At 39.0% G+C, this 19,642-nt stretch overlaps 4 protein-coding genes across 12 annotated transcripts; 1 reads left to right on the top strand and 3 right to left on the bottom strand.

The window, feature by feature from the left end:
• Window positions 1-271: 271 nt before the first annotated feature.
• Window positions 272-6,998, bottom strand: LOC135597526 (uncharacterized). 8 transcript variants are annotated; one of them, XR_010481295.1, is made up of 10 exons: window positions 6,610-6,998; window positions 6,227-6,309; window positions 4,626-4,690; window positions 4,433-4,527; window positions 3,028-3,136; window positions 2,844-2,857; window positions 1,488-2,168; window positions 1,124-1,395; window positions 720-821; window positions 595-633 (listed from the first exon to the last, which is right to left on the bottom strand). XR_010481295.1 is itself a non-coding variant. In XM_065090567.1 (8 exons), the coding sequence occupies exons 1-8, from the start codon at window positions 6,679-6,681 to the stop codon at window positions 484-486; spliced, it is 717 nt and encodes a 238-aa protein (XP_064946639.1). In that variant the 5' UTR covers window positions 6,682-6,966; the 3' UTR covers window positions 272-483. The 8 variants fall into 8 exon arrangements, 2 of the variants coding, with proteins under 2 accessions (XP_064946639.1, XP_064946640.1); XR_010481294.1 differs by having other exon boundaries at window positions 1,124-2,168; XM_065090567.1 differs by lacking the exons at window positions 1,124-1,395; window positions 1,488-2,168 and having other exon boundaries at window positions 272-633; window positions 2,817-2,857; window positions 6,610-6,966.
• Window positions 6,999-7,830: 832 nt separating this feature from the next.
• LOC135597528 (large ribosomal subunit protein eL38z/eL38y-like) lies at window positions 7,831-10,595 on the bottom strand. The gene is made up of 3 exons (XM_065090570.1): window positions 10,491-10,595; window positions 9,968-10,151; window positions 7,831-8,178 (listed from the first exon to the last, which is right to left on the bottom strand). Exons 1-3 carry the CDS (start codon window positions 10,491-10,493, stop codon window positions 8,156-8,158), a joined length of 210 nt encoding a protein of 69 aa, XP_064946642.1. The 5' UTR covers window positions 10,494-10,595; the 3' UTR covers window positions 7,831-8,155.
• Window positions 10,596-12,054: 1,459 nt separating this feature from the next.
• LOC135597529 (chromatin assembly factor 1 subunit FAS1-like) lies at window positions 12,055-18,612 on the top strand. 2 transcript variants are annotated; one of them, XM_065090573.1, is made up of 13 exons: window positions 12,219-12,354; window positions 12,456-13,219; window positions 13,332-13,431; window positions 14,127-14,274; window positions 14,357-14,480; window positions 15,101-15,462; window positions 15,863-16,216; window positions 16,316-16,397; window positions 16,472-16,609; window positions 17,307-17,717; window positions 17,816-17,953; window positions 18,068-18,122; window positions 18,314-18,612. In XM_065090573.1, the coding sequence occupies exons 2-13, from the start codon at window positions 12,470-12,472 to the stop codon at window positions 18,463-18,465; spliced, it is 2,814 nt and encodes a 937-aa protein (XP_064946645.1). In that variant the 5' UTR covers window positions 12,219-12,354; window positions 12,456-12,469; the 3' UTR covers window positions 18,466-18,612. The 2 variants fall into 2 exon arrangements, with proteins under 2 accessions (XP_064946644.1, XP_064946645.1); XM_065090572.1 differs by having other exon boundaries at window positions 12,055-13,219.
• Window positions 18,613-18,652: 40 nt separating this feature from the next.
• LOC103971857 (uncharacterized) lies at window positions 18,653-19,375 on the bottom strand (the record flags this gene model as incomplete). The annotated part of the gene is made up of 1 exon (XM_009385991.3): window positions 18,653-19,375. A coding segment is annotated over one exon (570 nt), but the record flags the coding sequence as incomplete, so codon positions are not given.
• Between the last annotated feature and the right edge of the window lie 267 nt (window positions 19,376-19,642).

A 19,642-nucleotide genomic window follows, 5' to 3' on the forward strand; every position in this document is an offset into this window, starting at 1 on the left:
GTGGGCATTTCATGCTCACCTTCTATAAGATAAACTCCAAACCAGTTCTCTGTAACCAGTACCCACTGATTCATAGTAGAACATATCAGCAGCTAAAAAGATTTGTTGTCAACCACAGTTGGGTATTGGTCAACCCACAATCTAAATCCTCTGACCATAATTTTACATGATTAGGATGCAACAGATAAGTTCAATCCTCTGACCACAATACAACCTTCCTTGCAGAGAAGTTCATTCCTGGATGGGTGGAAGTGCCCATGAAGCCTCTAGATGAATGCATCAAAGAAGTAGTTATATTCCATAATTATTTCGAGAATTAATATGTGACATAATGGCAATTGATATCCGACCTCGATATAAAGTTCTGCATTGATACATCATTGATTCATCAGAGTTTGATGCAAGTTACTAACAAAGAAAAAACAAATAAAGCATTTTTTTTAAATGATATGCATGTCTAGTTGCAAAATTATCTATTTATGACTAGGAAGCGCTTGAGCTGGTGGTTTCAGAATCTGAATTTTCAACATCCACCACAGCATTGAATCCAAATTCACTTCCTGGAGTAAAAGCTGCTTCGAGCTCTTCAGCTGTCTGGATCGTTTTAAACTGGCTTTTCACCTTTAGGTTTTCCTAGTACGATCAAATGTTAAGACAATTTCAGCAATTAAGAATTTGCCATACTTATGCAAAATGTAAAACATTAACATGTGACATGCCTTCTTCACATAGTCTCCAATTGTAATACCAACAATTTCTTGTATAAGAAATTTAGTTACACGGTCTCGCCCAAGCATCTGTAATAGAAAGCTCTTTGGCACCTACACCAAATTTCAACAAACAAAATTTCAAATTAATCCTGACTAGGCACACCATTATCATAAAAATGTCAAGCTTAAGAATGAAGTTGCATCATGTACTAGGACAAGTGGGTCATATGAAAGAAAAGGTTGGGAAAGGCTTCAAGACACAAAGCAATGTGCAGTGGTAGCAAATTCGTCGTTGATAATCTGCTTCTTACAAGTTTTAGAAGTTGAAAAGTAAAAAAGTAAAAGAAGTGGGCTAAGCCACAAGTTATTTTAGATGGGAATATTTGCGTATACATGGTAAAGGTCCGCCATACCGTACCATACCGGAGTTTCGACCCGGGCTCGGTACGGTACGGTACGGGTGTACCGAGCGGTACACCCGATTTTACCGATTTATCCCTCCAAAATACCTGAAAATTAGAAAAAAAAGTTAGGATAGGGTTTTCAAGTTACAAATAAATATAGTAATAGTATAGGTTTAGCAAAATCAATGTAAATTAGGTAAAAATAGTATCACATATCTTTTTCAGGCTTTGAGGTAGTCTTGTTCGAGGTTCGTATTTCAGCCCGTTATAGATTGAAATATCTACAGAAAAATCAGTTAAATTGTTAGACTATTTTGTTACAATATAAACTCTAAAATTCAAATGAAATAAATTATCACATATCTAGATATACCTGATTGTTGTTCTACCACCAAAACGAACGACGGGCTTCCACGGGTAGTGGATCGGGGTCCTCGATCCGATACATATCAATATGATACGTTTGTTGGACCCAATCATGAAATTGATCCCATGACATAGTATATTGATACACCGTGTGCCATTGATGCATCAATGTGGTGTTGATCGTAGACTGATCGTCATGAATCATATTTGTCCGAGGCAGCTCTTGAGGCATATATTGGTGTTGTTCTGTATAATGTTGTTGCTCAGAGAAGGATGACCAACTATCACCATCTTGTTGTTGCCCGTATGATTCTCCATAATACGATGAGCCTCTTTCTGTGTCTATATCATGTATGCTCTGTCGTATTTGTTCATATTCATCCACTGCCTTCCCCTTCCCCTTCCCCTTCCGCGCATAAACTTGACCACTACCTTGTCGAGTTCCATGATCTGAATCTTGAGTGGCATGTGTAAAATATTGCTCCTCAATCCATTCACTACTCTCAAGTTGTGTAGACGAGACCAACGATTGCCCGGCATCACCGCCATCATCTGTCAAGGCACTGCTGTCCGTGTTGCTGTCATGTCTCTGGACCGAGCGAGAAAGAGAATGTGATTGTGAAGGTGTCTCGTCGTCCGACCCGATTCTTTCCAACGATGCAACTGATGCTACTGCCTTCCCCTTTGCCTTGCACGTTGAGAGAGAGTTTAAGAGAGTATAATGAAATAGGGGAGAGAAGAATGGTTTAAATAGGAGGAGAAAAAGCTCCAACGATCAAATTGACCGTTGGAACACTGTAGCACTGCTACAGTGAGGTAACAGTCGATTTCGACCGTTACCGAGTGGTGTCGGACGGTAACGGTCGAAATCGACTGTTACCGAGTGGTAACGGGCGGTACCGAGTGGTGTCGGACGGTAACGGTCGAAATTTCGACCGTTACCGCCCGATTTTGCCTCGTATCGCTCGATACGGGGGTTTTTGGGGCATACCGCCCGGTAGCGAGCGGTCCGCATACCGAAAACCCATTGGACAGGTACGTACCGCCCGGTACGGGCGGTACGCTTCGGTATGGCAGACCATGGTATATCAGATGATCAACATTCTTTCCTCCATATCATTCCCAACCTTAAGCTAGATTTCCTACATAATTTCTACAGCAAGAAGAGATGATAGCTTATAACACAACTTACAATAAATATCTATTAATATTTTATTTCAGTTCTCAATTGTAGGTAACTTAAGGTCATGATAAACAAGGCATAAGCAGTATTCCGATAAGTACAAGCAAATTCAAAGGCAACATGCAGAAATGCATTGAATGACTAGAAGAAGACCTGGTTGGAAGGACAAAGACTACTTACATTGGATGTCTTTCCTTGAATCATCCAGGAATCATGCAGAAAAATATATATTTCGTCAGAACTAAGGCATAAGGCAGAAAAGAACTAACATGAAAACCAGAAAGAGAGAATATTGGATGATGTCACACATTATGAACTTCAAGAAACATATCAAACAGCCATATCAGTAACCAAACAAACAGACCTCCTTTCATTCTCCGGAATCCTGGAATTGGAGGTGCAGTGCGAGCCAAATTTGTTAAGACAATATCAAATGCCTTCTGTGTTTCCTCACCAGTTAAGTCCACTCTTACCTGATATAATCATATTAAGAAGTTGTCACTGAGCAAATGAACTATTGAAAGTGAGAACTAGTTAGTAAATAAGAATATATATTTTCAAATAAAAAAGAAGAAGAAAAAACTGGTAATTTGCTCGCATATTCAACCTCCATATTTTTTACCACCATATCTTATTATAAACAACTACAAAGGCATCAGTGTGGTTTCAAGGTTAGAATTTTCAAATAAGAAGTCGAGAAAAAAGATTCTTAATAGAAGAAAGAGGATTCAAGAAGACACCCCAAATAGGAATAAGATTCCTGTTGGTATTATTGTTATAGCTATAGCTTTAGCATTTTTTTCAAAGATGCTTAACACCTTTCCCCGTGTCACAAAACACAACCATACCCCACATTGTACTTAACCCATTTCACTTATCCGCATAACTGATTGACAAAATTTCTAACTTGTCCACATGATTAAGGAAATCAATTTTAATCATTTCCTTAATCAACTACATAAACAAAGAATTTAATAATTTAAATAAAGCAACATATTATTTACGGTAATTTGATTTATGTTAAGGGAAAAAAATCATTGGTGATTACAAAGAGTAAGAAAAGGCAAGGAAGAAGATTAAGAGAAGAAAATTGGAATTCTTTTCTCTTATTTAATCTGCTAAACAATAGAAATGCATTCAAAGATTGCTCTCTCTCAAGATTATGTGTTTTTCTCAGTTTATGTTGATGGTCTTGGATTGGAGAGAGGCTGAATTGTTCCCTTGTTTCCAAGAGCTAGTTTCGTGAGACCTACCCTTGTTTACATGATTTTGATGGGGACTACTCTTGTTTTCATGTAATCCACTCCTGGCGATGATACTTCTTGTTATTATAAGCCAAGATACATGTTATCTTGATTTTTGTTGATCCTATAAAAGTGCTCAAGAGGACACTGTCATATCCCATTATTTTCTATGATGGAAGGTCTGGTCAGAATTTGGCCCCGTGGCTTTTCACTCTTGGAGGGATTCCACGTAAATTTCATGTCCTTTCTTGTGATTTTCTTGGACTTGTAAAGCTTGTAAGTGGTTGTGCTAGCATCTATTCTTTTGTTCTGATATAGTCCACACAAAGAGGGGTGAGAAGATCATATCTGACTTGTCATTTGGTTGGTACTCCACCCCAACAGCTAAACAGCTTAATAGTATGCTCTCTACAAGTAGCAGGAGGATAACAGATCAACTTTGGAAATGCATAAACTTACTTTGAAGTAAAATCTACGAACATATTATGTACCTACTGAATACAAAGATCCAAGTCATGAGCTCACAGTAATCTTATCATTGTCACGTGACTCGATGACTATCTTAACATTGTCCAATCTTATGTCATTCTTTGACGGATCAGATATTGATGCTTCTAAACCTATAATCACAAGGAACTGTTAGTTAGAATTTGTTCGATTAAGCAACTCAGCTACCTTGCAGCACCAGAGTTGATGCATGATTGAAGGGAAAGTTCACCTGGACCAACTGCAAATGTGGACCAAGGGGAATGCCTTAAGCCTCTTTGATGCAAAAATGTTAGGCTGACAATATTAAAGCGATTATTTGTGTTAGAAATTGTAGAGAAGCAAAAAATTCATTTAGGGAACCAAATGAATCTAGACCAATTTGGAAGCACAATATAAAGCATGTTTTGCCTGATTAGATTTGGAAAATCAATAGTCTTCATGTAAAAGCTTCTAGCTTGATGTTGCAGGATAGCACAACACTGTTGCTAGCCCCTACATATTCATATGTCTTCCACAAATACAAAGTAAACAAGGAAAAATAATTTATTCAACATGATCCATCCATTGCTAGTCACAATTTCTATCAATACTAAAACCATCAAGTCTATTGAAAGTGTATTTCTTGTCTAACATCATTTTATAAGGGAAAGTATGTCCTACAACACTGTTGCTGGCCCCTACATATTCATTGTCTTCCACAAACACAAAGTAAACAAGGAAAAGTAATTTATTCAACATGATCCATCCATTGCTAGTCACAATTTCCATCAATACTAAAACCATCAAGTCTATTGAAAGCGTATTTCTTGTCTAACATCATTTTATAAGGGAAAGTATGTCCTACAACACTGTTGCTGGCCCCTACATATTCATTGTCTTCCACAAACACAAAGTAAACAAGGAAAAGTAATTTATTCAACATGATCCATCCATTGCTAGTCACAATTTCCATCAATACTAAAACCGTCAAGTCTATTGAAAGCATATTTCTTGTCTAACATCATTTTATAAGGGAAAGTATGTCCTACAACACTTGCTGGCGCCTACATATTCATTGTCTTCCACAAACACAAAGTAAACAAGGAAAAGTAATTTATTCAACATGATCCATCCATTGCCAGTCACAATTTCCATCAATACTAAAACCATCAAGTCTATTGAAAGCGTATTTCTTGTCTAACATCATTTTATAAGGGAAAGTATGTCCTACCAAAGAAAGGAAATGACTTTACAACATATCCCAAACCACTGGAAAAAGGAGAGCAGCATACATAATACTGCATCTAGCAATTCAAGTAGGCACTAACTAGCTTACACAAGCTTTTGAATGTTTGTATATCTTCCACATAGAGAACATCTTAGATTCATTATCAACTACTTCTTTCTTTAGTAACTTGAATCTGCTTACATCTTCATAAGACAATCTTGAGAGGCACTAGTATAAAGGATAACCAGGAATCTATAGTTCTCAAAGTGACTACCACACAGAGCTTATCTCTGATGGTGGTACATAATTTCATATATTTCGTCGAATGAAATTGGAGATGGATTAGTTGAAAAGTCCCAATTGCTGCAGAGAAATGAGTAGGAAGTCAAAATGGAAGGTAAAGATACGACCGATCAATGCATACGTCAAAATATATCATCTCATTTCAGTCTCCATGTCAATCTAAACACGGATGCTTCAAATGAAAATTAAACTGAGTATTTTCCAGAAAGAAAACTAAAGCAGACTCCTTCAAAAATTTAATCAAAACAATTAGCTTCTGTGCATCAAAACCCTGAAAACAAATAATTGGTAACAGGAAAAGGAAACAGCCGGAGATTTACCTTTGACCTTCCCATACATTACAAGCAGTAGCTCTTTCAGTTGTTCTACTTAGAGTGGCTTTCAAACTTAGTGGCACCATCACCTGGAGATTAAATTGCATCATATGTAGCAAAGAGATAAATTAACCTACATAACGATTACGAGATTAAACAAAATCAACAATAACAGAACCAACCATTTATGGTACTCATTTATAATCACAAAGTGCTAATATAAGATCAAAACTTCTTTTTTGGCAAACATCAAGAGAACAGAAGCCAGAAACCAAATGCTGTTAAAAACTAGGGTTTTCTTGAGAGAAAATTGCATCAAGTTCATCTGATTCTTCGTAATAAACAGAAAAACAGAGAAAACTGGAAGCCAGAAAATGAATTGGAATTACTCGAGAAATTCGAGATTTATCCCGTTGAAGCGGAAGCTTCGGACCGAACGCAGTCATCATCATTAACGCCATAATTCTCTGCTAGAGATCTCGAAAGCAACACGAAACAAGAAGAAGAAACCCTAATTTTGAATAAGAGGGCAGCCGCTCGATCCCACGTTATCCACAGTTCCAATTGACAGAAATACCCTTTTCCATCACGATCAATTACGAGAAAGCCGTCGTCGTCACTCTCAAATTGGTCCGGCGGAGCACCGGGAGGAGGAGAGCTATAAAAGATTGAGCTTCGGGTTTCCGGACGGGAATTGGGAGTTGGGGTTTCGAAGTGGAGGTGCGGGGACGAGATGGAAATAGCTGTTAGAATCCTCTGCATTGGATCCAGCCCTGAGGTAACAAATGCTCTCACAATCCAATATTTTCTTCCCATATCGTCTATTAGGTCAACAACGTATTTGATCTTTGCTTCCGGTTTGCATTGTTCTGATCCTTGGCTGAACTGAGTTCTGACCATGGGTTGCAACTCCTCCTTCAGGAATTGTTTAGGAGAGACAAAACGATCAGACAAACTATTCAATGGGATGAATAATGCCTGTATGAATTGCATGCTACAATGGTTATAGAACAAGGGTTCTTGAATGGAGGTGCTGCCAAGGGCCTTATCTATCTACGGCAAGAAGCTCATAGAATAGAAATCTTTATGCAGCGGAAATAGATTTAGATTTATATTATAGGTTAAATATTAGAGAATTTTAGAAAGATTAATAAGGTGCTGCCAAGGGGCTTATCTATTTACAGCAAGATTAATAAGCAAATGCATCAGCTTTTGGGTTCAAGTTCATATTGGTGATGTGATAATTTTAGCCATCACCTAAGATTACATGATCCAATGGGATCTACAAAAAAATTCACATGTTACTTATGATTCGAGCTGTAAATGAACACCACAATTTCTCCCTTCCTTTCTCCATCTGAACTCATAGGCAGCCCAGCCAAGCAGGTCAAAAAGCTCACATTCCTATGGACAACCTTCCAGCTGATGTGTCATGAGGAAGAAAAAGTCAATGTTGTGCAAAAGAAATCACATGCTGGACTTCTTCAGAATATAAATCCAATGCCTATTTTATCACAATTCCTTTTGAATATATACACATATATTACTAATGGCTATTGAGAGGCAAAATTAATCTTTTAATGAAAGAAGAAGCCAGATTAAAAGATATGTGAAATCAATTTTAGCAAAGCTCAAACACTTGCATTAAGAGAGAGATTAACCATAAATCTCACATAGTAATTTTTTTACCTCCAAAAAACAGAAAAAGAGAAAAAAAGGCATTGGACTGACAAACAGGGAAATGATACAAGGAAAAGACAGCACAATTACCAATCACAAGGAGGTTATAGATGATTTCTCAGCAATAAGTAGGTTTTCCTTGAAAACATATGTGATCCATTAAATCCAAAACCACATCGTTCCTTTTTAAGTGACAGAAATATTTAATTGAATATTGTCACCACAACCGATCAGCCACTGCTCGAAATAATATCTTCAGACTTCTTGGACACTCAAGCCTGCAACATCAAACAAATAAGATCGTTAACATTATTATCAAAGTCGAACCATCAGCACTTCATCGTATCTCAATCAACTCATTTAGTGAACATGAATTCACTGTTGTTGGGGAAATAAGTGATATCAACGCAACCCATCATGATAGAACAATTTACTAATCTGTTCCAGTGAAGAAACCAAGAGTTGTCTATCATTATAATTTCTACATGCTTTACGCTCTTTACAGTTGTCCATCAATTAATGCCTGTCAGAAATGTACAAAAATTGCTTTGGTACGTGCAGCTTTCAAACAAATCTTTAGCAACCCTTAGAATAGATAACAGAGACTAGGATAAACTGTGCATGAAATTGAGGCAAGTACTATGTTGATGCCCAGGCTCCACAAGCAGCTTTCACCTTATTGCATGAACAATCCTAAATAGGATGCAGCTTACTCTATCCATTGGCTAAGGATAACTCTTTCTGTCAAATGAGGATGACCAAATTTCAACATGGCAACAACCCATTATTTACAATCTGATTTCTCAACCAATAATGTAAGGAACACTAATTTTGTTTTCAAATGATCAAGACATTACATATCCTCCATCAGAATAATTTACATATATATCACACGAATCAATAAGCTAGCAGTATAGCTTCGGTGTAGATCTTGATGTTACTCAGTATCTCCATTACTATTGACAACAAAGAATATCAACTATGACCTTCGAATGTATAACTTCTTTCTTATAAATTGAGATTATCTGTTAACATAAAAATCAGGGCTAATTACAGATTATCCCCTATAATTAGACCTCTTTAGCATTCTGGTTCCTAGACTTAAAAAATTTACAATAAAATCCTTATAGTTATAAAAATGAAACAATTAACCATATTTATCCTAACGTCATCAATTTTACTGATGAAAGATACAACATATGACAGCATGTGCAGAAATGACACGAAAACAATGGGTAAAATGATAATTTCAACGTCTCAATTACGTTTTTTTTTTTCTTTGTGGTAGTGGCGAACGACAACGCCATTAGGGCCGCGAGTGGTTGAGCGATGAAACGGCCAATCAACATCTGCATCGACGCTGATGCAAATGCAGAGCGACAAAAGGGGAAAGAAGGATGAGGGATTGGTCAAGAAGCGGGAGGAGGAGGAAGAGGAGGGAGAGCGACAACGAGATGTGAAACAAAGGGAGAGGAGAAAAAGAACGGCACAAATGTCGACGTTCTGCATCTACGTAAGCGTCGCTCAACATCTGCGTTGGCGTCAACGCAAATGTTGAAAGTCAATATCTCCGTCGTCCTCTTCCTCCTCTCCCTTCGCCTCACTTTTCATCGCCGCTCTCCCTTCTCTCCCTCCTTCCCCAATCCCTCATCCTTCTTTTCTCATTCGTCGCTCTGCATCTGCGTCGGCGCCAATGCAAATGTCGTGCGATGCTCTGCGTGGACGCCGATGCAAGCATCAAGTGGTCGTTTCGTCACTCAGCCACCCGTGACTCCAGCGACGCCGTTATCCACCACCACAATTAAGAAGAAAAAAAACATAATAGGAACGTTGAAATTATCTTTTTACACATCATTTTTATGTTATTCCTGCATATGTTATCACGTATTATATCTTTCGTCGGTAAAACCAACGACATTAGGATCAATGACTTTAATTGTTTTACTTTCATAACTATACATATTCTAATATAAATTATTTAAGTTAAGGGACTGGGATGCTAAAAAAAAGTCTAACTAAATGTAGCCGTACAAGTCACGGCAAACGAAGGAAGATAATTAAACGAACCTGGGGGAAGAGATTGCTTCAACTTGTCTGCCTTCGCATAGTCGAACACACACAATGTGTAGAGGTACTTGGCGCAGCGAACTTTGAACTTGACCACGTCCTTGCTCCTCTTTATCTTCACCGACCTCGCATCTTTCCTTCTCGCAGTGAGAAGGAAATCCTTAATCTCGTGGATTTGCTTGGGCTGCAAACGATCAAAAAGCCATCTTTTACAGGCGTGCTGGCGCACTATGGCTTTTCAGCCTCGATTCAACCGATTCCTCCAGGAAAACAGAAAACAGTGATTACATGATACGACTCAAACAAGAACCGTCATTGCAATAAAGCTCAAACAAATTCGACATGCTAAATCTGCTGAGACTACAAAATCGAAATCCTTAAAGAAAATATACACAAGGATTCAAGAAAGAACGAATCGCAAGAACATGCAGCTAACTACTGCGTCATTGAAGTGAAAACTGTAACGAGAATGAAGAATTGGCACGCTAATCACACAAACAACAAGGATCGAGTAGAAATATACCATCTTCAATTGCTTCGGTGGCCAACACGAGGCGCCGGGGTTTTTATTGTCGCCACGAGCAAACCCTAGTCTCCCGAATCTCAGCCTCGGTTACGTAAATGCCCCTACTCTTGTGACTTTATTACAAAATTACACGACTTATGATGCGGTCACCCTCGAGCATTTTCAGGGTGATGTCACTCATGATGACAATGAGACACTAACTCCGGGTTCCCACGCGTCATCAAGTAGTTGCCACGGCGACCAGGAATTTTCCAAAGAGGGTTTCATCCGTCCTACGTTTTCCTCGTTGCAAAGATAAGTGATTCATCCGTTAAACAAATGCAACCTGTTTACCTATAGCACGGACAGTCATGAGGAATTCATCGTTATATCACGGGCTAATTAAATATCGTTCCTATAATTAGATTTTTTTTATTATTTTAATTTTTATACTTAAAAAAAGTATATTATAAATTTTATAATCATGAAAATAAAATATTTAGTTTCATTTACCATAATATCATCAGTGTTTTATTGATATAAGTACAAAAATAATAAACAAAAATATAATTTCAATGTTTCGATTATGTTTTCAGTGATGATAGATGACGACGCCACTGGTGGGTGATTGTCAGAGATGAAAAGGAAGAGCGATAATGAGAGATGAGGCGATGATGCATATATCTAACAATCTATGTTTGTATCGACATCGATGTAGATGTTGAATGATCATTTCACCGTATATGCATCAGCACTAACTTAGATATAGAATGACAAAAAGATTGTTCGGTATCTGTATCACATCGATATGCATGTAGGGCATCAACATTTATGTCGTCACCTCACCTTTCATCTCCGTTCTTTCTCATTCTTAATAATTATTCACAACCTCTAACGACATCGTTGTTTGTCATTATAAAAAATATAACTAATACGTTATAAATTATTTATTTATTTATTTTTATATTTTTATCGATAAAATTGATGATATCAGAATAAATGAAACTAGATATTTTATCTTATAATTATATATTTTAATATAAATTTTTTAAATTTAAAGATCAATATGGATAATATATAATTAACCATCGTATCACCCGTGAGAGCGATTACATGGGCTTAGTAGATGCCTCAACTAAAAACTTTGGAACGATGATGCAAGCTTTTTCCCAGAGCCACGAAGGGGTGAACAAGATTTTTCTGGGTGATGTCACCATATGCAAAAATGAAGACCATACATGTGGGTCCCGCTCATGAGATTACTGTGAGACCACATCACCCCGAACATTTTCAGGGGAGGGCTCAACTGGCTTTCGGCTCGGTCCAAATTGACCCCTCGTCGGGCCACAAAGCCTGACGAGCGATTGGCGGGAAAATATTTGCCAAACTTCCCTCCTCGCGCGCGCGTAGAATTTGATCGAACGGCATCCGATGGTTCGATCTTCCATGAACTCTCATCAGACAACATTATCCGTTCGATACGAATCCACCTGGCACGAGCTTGAACACGCCATGTACATGCGCTTTTCTACCGCACTGCTCTCTTTCTCCCATCAGTTTGCGAGTAAAGAGAGGAGGACAAATCAACTCTCCAAATTTGTCAAAGAGATCCAACGATTTTGATCTGTATTCTTCGTCCTGCGATCGATCTGGAGGTAACGTTTCCGATCTGCAGAACTTTTTCTTGATCGGGAAACGTGGGAAATGAGCTCGCTTGGGTTTGCTAAAGATTTTTAGGGATTTTCGGGATTTCATTGTGAAATTTGTGCTCTTCTCAGTCTCTGTTATACGTTAATGAATCATCGATTGAATTTTGTTCTTCGTCTTTTGTCGGTGCTGTCATCGAATTGAGCAGTCCTGGAAAGGATTTAGAGTGGACCAGGTAGTTTTTGGTTTTCTAGAACCTAAATTTGAGCGATCTGAAACATTATTTCTTCCGGAGTTGATTCTACCTGTTTTTGTTTTGATCGTGGTGCCATCCAGTTTCAAGATTTACAATGGCGTGTCTTGGGTCCATTGTTCTTGGCACTGATCGAGCCGAGGAGTCTTATATCGTCAATGTTGATAGGGATGCCTTGATTTTAGACATTGACAAAGCGAAATCTGAAGCGAATGTCGTTGTCAACAGAATCCCTGAGTTCGATGAGGATTTGTTGGTTCTTGATGATATCCCTGCTAATGAGGCAAGATGGAAGCTGGCAAACGAGGATCGTGAGAAGGGAGACCACTGTACGGATGCAACAGGCGTTGATATTGTTGCAGTAGAAAACTCGAGTACGCCTGTAGAGATGGTTCAAGATTGTTCCCATGTCGAGGCAGTAAGAAAGTGCAAAGCTGAAGTGGAAGATGAGCAGAAGAGGGTGAAGAAGCTGTTGAAAAGGAAAAGAGCTTCTTTTGATGGGAATGCGAACTGTGATAATAAGGAAGTATTGATAACGAAGTGCCAGGGTGAGCTTGATGAATTGTTTGAGTATCACAAGGAGGTTTCTGGTCTTAGGCTGCAACTAGATGATGGCGCATATCATTCCAACAATATGATGGTTGCTTATTTGCTGGAAGAAAGTAGACTTCCATTTTCCAAGTTAGTGGGGGAAATTTATGGGGCTTTGAAGGGAAAGAACGGGATTACTTTGGCATCTGTCCGTGGTAGCGTGCTCTTTGTCGGACAGAGAATGATGTATGGTATTTCTAGTGCAGATGCGGATGTATTGGAAGATGAGTCAGAGTCATCCCTGTGGTGCTGGGAGGTAATACCCTATTTTGTTTAATTGCTTTCATTCAATTAATCATTTGTATGCTTGCAACCTTTTTTGTGCTTACATGTGATTCTTCTTGATGTTTGACGTTTGTGTTGATCAGACAAGAGATATTAAGCTATTGCCTCTTACTCTTCGTGGCATTATCAACATCCGTCGCATGGCTCGAAAGAAGATTCATGAGAGGATTTCTGCACTTTCTGGTGAGAACATTTGTTTTGAGCTTATTACGATCCACAGATTTGTTTGTCTTTACTCTCGGTAACTTTTTCTTTTTCGTTATCTATGGTATTCTAGCTTTTTACGTTGTGTGGAAATGGATTTTTTTTTTTAGTTGTGGACTATAGCTTTACTGTAGCATACAGAAATCATATCTTTTTGTTTTTACTTAACCTACATAAAAACCTTTGGTCCTTTTACTCTGCACCTAAAAAATTTGTGTGCTCTTTGATGGTTTGCCATGGTATGTACCTTGTTTTTTTCCTAAGCAAGTTGGCCTTAAGATGATTGCCAATTATCATCTAAAATTTTTCTTTTTTGGTATCTGATTATCTTGATTGCCTTTATCACGCATTATATGGTTGGTCTTCTATTCTTCATTTGTGGTATCATTCACCTTATGTTCCTTATATCATTGCACCTTTTCTTCCATTGTTCGTTGCCCAACAAGAGAAACGAATGAATATGGAATAACGTTTTATCATTTCATTTATTCTATATTAGGTTCGGATGTTCATATTTATTTCATTATAATGTTTAGATTTCAAGGTGCTTTTATGTACTATTTGTGCATTGATACCTGAAATTTTTTGACAACCTTTGTGGAGAATAATTGTTTTCCTTTTTGCACTGAGAGAGTCAGTTAGCTAATTGTACCCATACATTTGACTCACTTTAGTGACATTATCTGCGCTGGCGAGTCCTGAACATAAAGGTGCTTATGGAAATAATCTGATGGAAGCATCGATCAAGCTTGGGAAGGCATTAAATAGGCAAGGGATTTCTTCATTTGTTGAAAACTTGACCCAGAAGTACTGTGCTGACATGTATGCTCCCTCTCCAAATTTCCCTGTCTTCAAAATCTCACAATATTTCTTTTAGATCAACCCTAAACTATGGTAATTGCAGGGCTGAGAAAGGAGATTGGCTACAACAAAAGGAATTAATGAAGAAAATTGAGAAAAGTAAGCATAGTGCAGAAAAGGAAAAGAAGAAAATGGATCGTGAGTTTCAGAAAGAGAACTTAAGACGTGTAAGTAATGGATTTTCTGTGACATGGGTTGCCATGATGATGAAGTACACAAGTTTGAATAACTCTTGGTCTTGCATGTAACACTAAGACCAAAAGTCTAGAATATCTACTTGAGGATGAAAAGTATTACAAAAAACCCAATACCGATGTTTCTTAGGATCACATATGGACAGAGCACTACTGTCCTAAAAGTATGAGTTAAATAGCTGCTAAACCATGCCTGATTAATTATCTGGAGCTGTTCAATTAATTTATTCATTGAAACACTAGCAATGAAGCTTCACGTGAGCTTCATAGTGTAAGCTACTTTTGCAGGATAGGTTTCTCCAGGGGTGGCAAGCTAGCACTGATTCCATGAGCAGGGCCCTGCCAGTGGACCCCAAGGGCATTGTGCCTATCATGCATGGATGATCTACATTATATGATCTGTAGCCAACTGAGGGTTCGGTGATTAGTATTATGTTGGGGTTAATCTTATTTGCAATTAACAGACCTAACACCAAAGAAATCAAGAATAAACTTGAACCGACACTATTAATCCACACTATTGGTTCGGGATCTTATGAAGTTTAGATTACTGGCAGATACTCTCACCATTGCAATTTTCCCTCGATTTGCAGGAGAAAGAGCTTAGAAGGATGCAGGAAGAAGCTGAAAGAGAAGAGAAGCATCGTGAAAAAGAAGCAGCAGAACTGAAGAAACAAATAAAAAGGCAGCTAGAAGAAGCTGCGAGGGAACGACGGCGCCGTGAAAAAGAAGAAGCTGAACTGAAGAAACAGTTTGCCATACAGAAGCAAGCTTCTATTATGGAACGGTTTCTCAAGAGTAAAAAGAATAGCAATAGTTCAGATGACAAAGTGTCCATAAAGAACTCATCCACTGAAACATCTTCCAAGAACACAGGGATCACTAGTGCAGTTACATCATCAATGGACTGTGGCTTTTCCCAGGAATGTAGCTTAACCACAAAGGATCTGCGTGGGTTAGTAACAAGACCTTTCTTTCATTTTTTTCTTTAAAACTTCAGTTTATATTTGAGTTGTTAATTTTCTGGAAAAATTTATAAAATTATATTAATTTTAGAGTTGCCATTCAGATTAATTTCTGAAGTGGCTTGAGCAAATCACTAATTAGAAAGTTCATTTTTTTCTTACAGACAAGTTATGAGCAAGGGGAATTATTGTCTGTGAAATGAAGAAAAATGAACAGATTCTTCTGACAAATAAAGCATATAATAACTATGCAACATTGTAGTCTTGTCTTGGTCTAGGATGTCCTAGCAGACATATGTTTGGTTGCAATCAAGGGGAGATTCAGTTGACTACTGTATCATATTCCCCTGGGCATTATATCTAAGAGAACTGATCATGTAAATAATGCAGGTTGCATATTACTGGCTGGCGTAAGTTGGCTCACCTCGGCAGATCCTGCCACTGGGGTGTTAGGCGCAATCCCAAGATTGAGTTGATGAAGGAACTCAAGCTGCAAAGACCATCCTTTGAAGGTGAAGCTCTTGAGAAAAATGCAGCTCTGGAGAAGGAAACTTCCTCTCATGAGGCCAATAGCAGTGAATTGAGCTATGATAAGCTTGACAATGAACTAGAGTCTTTAACAAATAATATATGTCAAGATGATCTCCATATTCAACCATCATCAGCCTGGATGCAGCATAAGAAACTTTTGCAGTTTTGCCAAAATCATAGGCCAGCATACTATGGTACTTGGCGCAGGAAAAGGTAAGCCTTTATTTCCTAAATTTACCCTAACATTTTTTTATTTACATTTCCACCAAAGCTTTGATATTCTTTCTTTTAACTGCAATGGTGCTACCATAGTGGTGTTGTTGGTCCGAGGCACCCATTTAGGAAGGACCCCGAATTGGATTATGACATTGATAGTGATGAGGAATGGGAAGAGGTACTTGTCATTCAAACCTTTTGTATCTGTTACTGAGATCAACAGTCATGACTTGGTATTTGCTTTTTGCACAGGAGGATCCAGGTGAAAGTCTTTCTGACTGTGACAAAAATGATGAAGAAATTTTAGATGCAGAAAATTGTAAAAATGAGGATGACACTGAAAGTGAAGATAGCTTTGTTGTTCCTGATGGTTATCTATCCGAAAATGAGGTGCAGATGAAAACAGACTATAAATAATGTTCTATATGTGTTACTTCGCTCATTAATTCTTCATTTCCCAAACTCGTGATTCTACTAATTTTACTGCATCTATTTTCATATATTTTGAAAGTTTTCTCTTTGCTATTATCAATTCTGAGTTATTTGTGAGGTTCTGACTTTTGTTATTTACCTTTTGTGCTCCACTTGGATAAGTGCTTTTCTTTTGATAATGCATATGTTTATGTTTGAAAGCATATTTATCCAACCTTGTAACCGATCAAACTTTTGTCACTACTAATTGAAGGTATTGAACTTCAAAATGACTGCAAAAACACAAATGCTGATTTTGTTTTGAGATTTTTATTATGTTGATCTTTATTAGCTGTGATTTTGGAACTTTTATGAATCATGTTTCAATCTGGCGAAACTTGGACTCTGCTTCTTTGTAGTATGAATGAGAAGTTGCACAAGCAGCCTCTCTTCTACCAGTGTTAATGTTGCATGACAGTCTACTCTCTAGCTAAAGATTGCCTTGAGTAGCATAAAGTCGGTCAAGTCAGTTTGAGAGTCCATCTGAGAGGTTCTCAGAATTTGTTGGTTTGCACCCTGCTCCATAAGCTTGAAATGACACTTGGGATGGGGTTAACTACTTGGCTCTATGTTGATTGGTGTTTGTTCAGATTCTAAAATCTGTCTTTGCTTCCAGGGAGTCGAAATGCAAATCTCATGTGAACCCACAGAGGATGAGGCAAAAGTCTCAAAATGTTGCAAGTCAGAGGTCGACAGTGAGGAATCCAGAGCATTGTTGCAGTGGCAGAAGATCCTATGCAATTTGACTGAAAAGGCCCTTCGAAAGAGCCATCCATTGGTCATTTCCAACTTAACTCATGAAAAAGCTAAACTACTGATGGCCGAAGATCTTGCTGGCACAGCTAAAGTTGAGCAGATCTGTTTGCGAGCTCTCTGCATGCAGGCCTTTCCTGGAGGCTCCATTGTAGACATCTTAAAAGATCCCAACACATCGTCTGATGATCAACAAGTTTGCCGATGTTCTAAAGAAAATACTACACAGGGAGCCACTGTTGCAATGATATCAGATTTGGACTTGCCAGAATTTGTAAGTAACAGAGAGAGATAGGCAAACTTAAATGACATTTAAATCTAGTTTTGTTCTAGTTTCATCTTTTCCTTACTTTTCGGAACCCTTGACTGCAGGTTAGGCTGATCCAGTCCTGTCCGCATGGGATTAATAAGGTGGTTGAGGTGTTGCAACAGAAGTTTCCGACCACCTCAAAGTCACGATTGAGAAATAAAGTACGGGAAATATCCAACTTCGTTGACAGTCGTTGGCAGGTGAATTCATGTTTTCATACATGATTATGCTCCTGTTGCCGTCATTGAAAAAAAAAATCATGGTGCCTTCTGCTGAAGCTTTCATGGTTTCTGTTGGCTAATTTGTATGCACAGGTTAAGAAAGATGTCTTGGAAAAGATTGGCTTGTCAACCTCTCAGCCCCCTCCCGGTATTAGTACAGTCAACTATACTGAATGTTGAGAAGAAACAATCTAATTTCTTTACCATGTCTACACCATTTCTTCTTCATCAAATCAAAATTTTATACAAGCTTTCTCAATCAGCATATTTTGTGTAGATATAAGTTTATGGTATGATGCTGAATTCTGAATCCAGCTTGTTGGGTTATGGTCTTGACAGATAAGGATTGGACAGGTACAACAAAGTACTTCTCCAAACGATGCTTACCTCCTAAAGGGAGGCCCACAGAGATTTCCGAATCTTCTCAGTCATCCTCAAAACTGAAGAGATCATTCTGTGGCCGGGAGAGATCATTTCCGAATCATCTGTAAGTGTTTGATGTATATAAGTTTATTAGGAAATTCTTGTTCTTTCTGTGGCCAAATTGTTTTGGCCTATGAAGAGTACAAAAGAGAATGACATCCATTTTGCTGGACATTGATGGCAGTGGATGCTAATAAGATGATGTTTGCTAATGAGTTTTTGTTGCTTGGAACACTGAGTGGGCCGAGCTTTGAGTTAGTTGTCTAATAAGTAAAACAATGTTTATAGATGTGGAAGAAACAATTGATTCGCTATAAGAATGTAGCTTCAGATGAACAAATGAATTAGGCATAACAACTAGCAGACAGTGGATGAAACCCAGAAGTGAATGGAAGAAGTGGCTTAAGCTTATACTTGGAATGGCCATGGCCAATCCTTGAGCTCCTCGTCGCTGCCCACGACCTTGGAGCTCTTCTTTGAGGAGGTGGCGGTGCTGCCTCCTTCGACGTAGGCATGGTAACGCAGCAGGAAGGCCACAGCGAGGGCCACCCACTCCAGGCAGAATATGGCGAGGCCGAGGCCGCCGACCATCTTGAGGATGACTGCGCCGTCCTCCTCGCGGACGTAGGATCGAAGCTCGACGAGGAAGTCGGGGGTGCGAGTGAAGGCGAGGACGGAGATGGCGCCATGGAAGATGGCGGCGAGGACGGTGGAGACCATGTGGGCGGCGTGCCAGCGGGCGGTGGAGGCGGGGGTGGTGGCGCAGGCGGAGGCGGCGGCGACGGCGGTGAGGGCATGGAGGGCGACCAGGAGGAGGCCGCAGGGGGAGGGAATCAGGCGGAGGGAGAGGGTGAGGAAGACGCAGCTAGTGGCGGCGCCGAGGAGGGTGTAGTTGCAGAAAAGAAACGCCTTGTGTGTGTGGCAGTGGTGGCGCCCATTGTAGATGAATTGGAGCACAGAGAAGCTGTGTTCTTGGTGTTAAGAGAGAGGTGAGTTGAGTCGAGGAAGGTAGAAGATGGGGGAGAGGTGTGCATTTGAAGGGAGAAGGAAGAGGCTCCGAATTCGAACGTTGGGAGTCGCCGCGAGCGTTAAAGTGGAGTAGCCGTTGAAAGCGACGAGAACAGAAGAGGGATCATATCAGAGACTCTGATAGCTTTTTGGTGCTGGTGATCTTCCACCAGGTGATCGATCCGTTAGACTCGATCCATTGCTGGCCATCGCATGGGTTTTGGTGGCTCCACCAAA

Source organism: Musa acuminata, chromosome BXJ1-11 (assembly GCF_036884655.1).
Source record: "Musa acuminata AAA Group cultivar baxijiao chromosome BXJ1-11, Cavendish_Baxijiao_AAA, whole genome shotgun sequence".
In the NCBI taxonomy this organism is placed as follows: Eukaryota; Viridiplantae; Streptophyta; class Magnoliopsida; order Zingiberales; family Musaceae; genus Musa; species Musa acuminata.

Bases quoted from the DNA above. Each gene is read 5' to 3' on its own strand.
- LOC135597528 (XM_065090570.1), bottom strand. The intron at 8,179-9,967 runs GTTCGTTTAATT...TTGATGTTGCAG, and splicing joins GAAGCAATCTCTTCCCCCAG to GCTTGAGTGTCCAAGAAGTC.
- LOC135597526 (XM_065090567.1), bottom strand. From the start codon at position 6,681: ATGGCGTTAATGATGATGACTGCGTTCGGTCCGAAGCTTCCGCTTCAA. The intron at 6,310-6,609 runs GTAATTCCAATT...TTTAATCTCCAG, and splicing joins ATAAATCTCGAATTTCTCGA to GTGATGGTGCCACTAAGTTT. The intron at 4,528-4,625 runs GTGAACTTTCCC...TTGTGATTATAG, and splicing joins CACATTTGCAGTTGGTCCAG to GTTTAGAAGCATCAATATCT.
- LOC135597529 (XM_065090572.1), top strand. From the start codon at position 12,470: ATGGCGTGTCTTGGGTCCATTGTTCTTGGCACTGATCGAGCCGAGGAG. The intron at 13,432-14,126 runs GTGAGAACATTT...GACTCACTTTAG, and splicing joins GAGGATTTCTGCACTTTCTG to TGACATTATCTGCGCTGGCG. The intron at 15,463-15,862 runs GTTAGTAACAAG...TAAATAATGCAG, and splicing joins ACCACAAAGGATCTGCGTGG to GTTGCATATTACTGGCTGGC.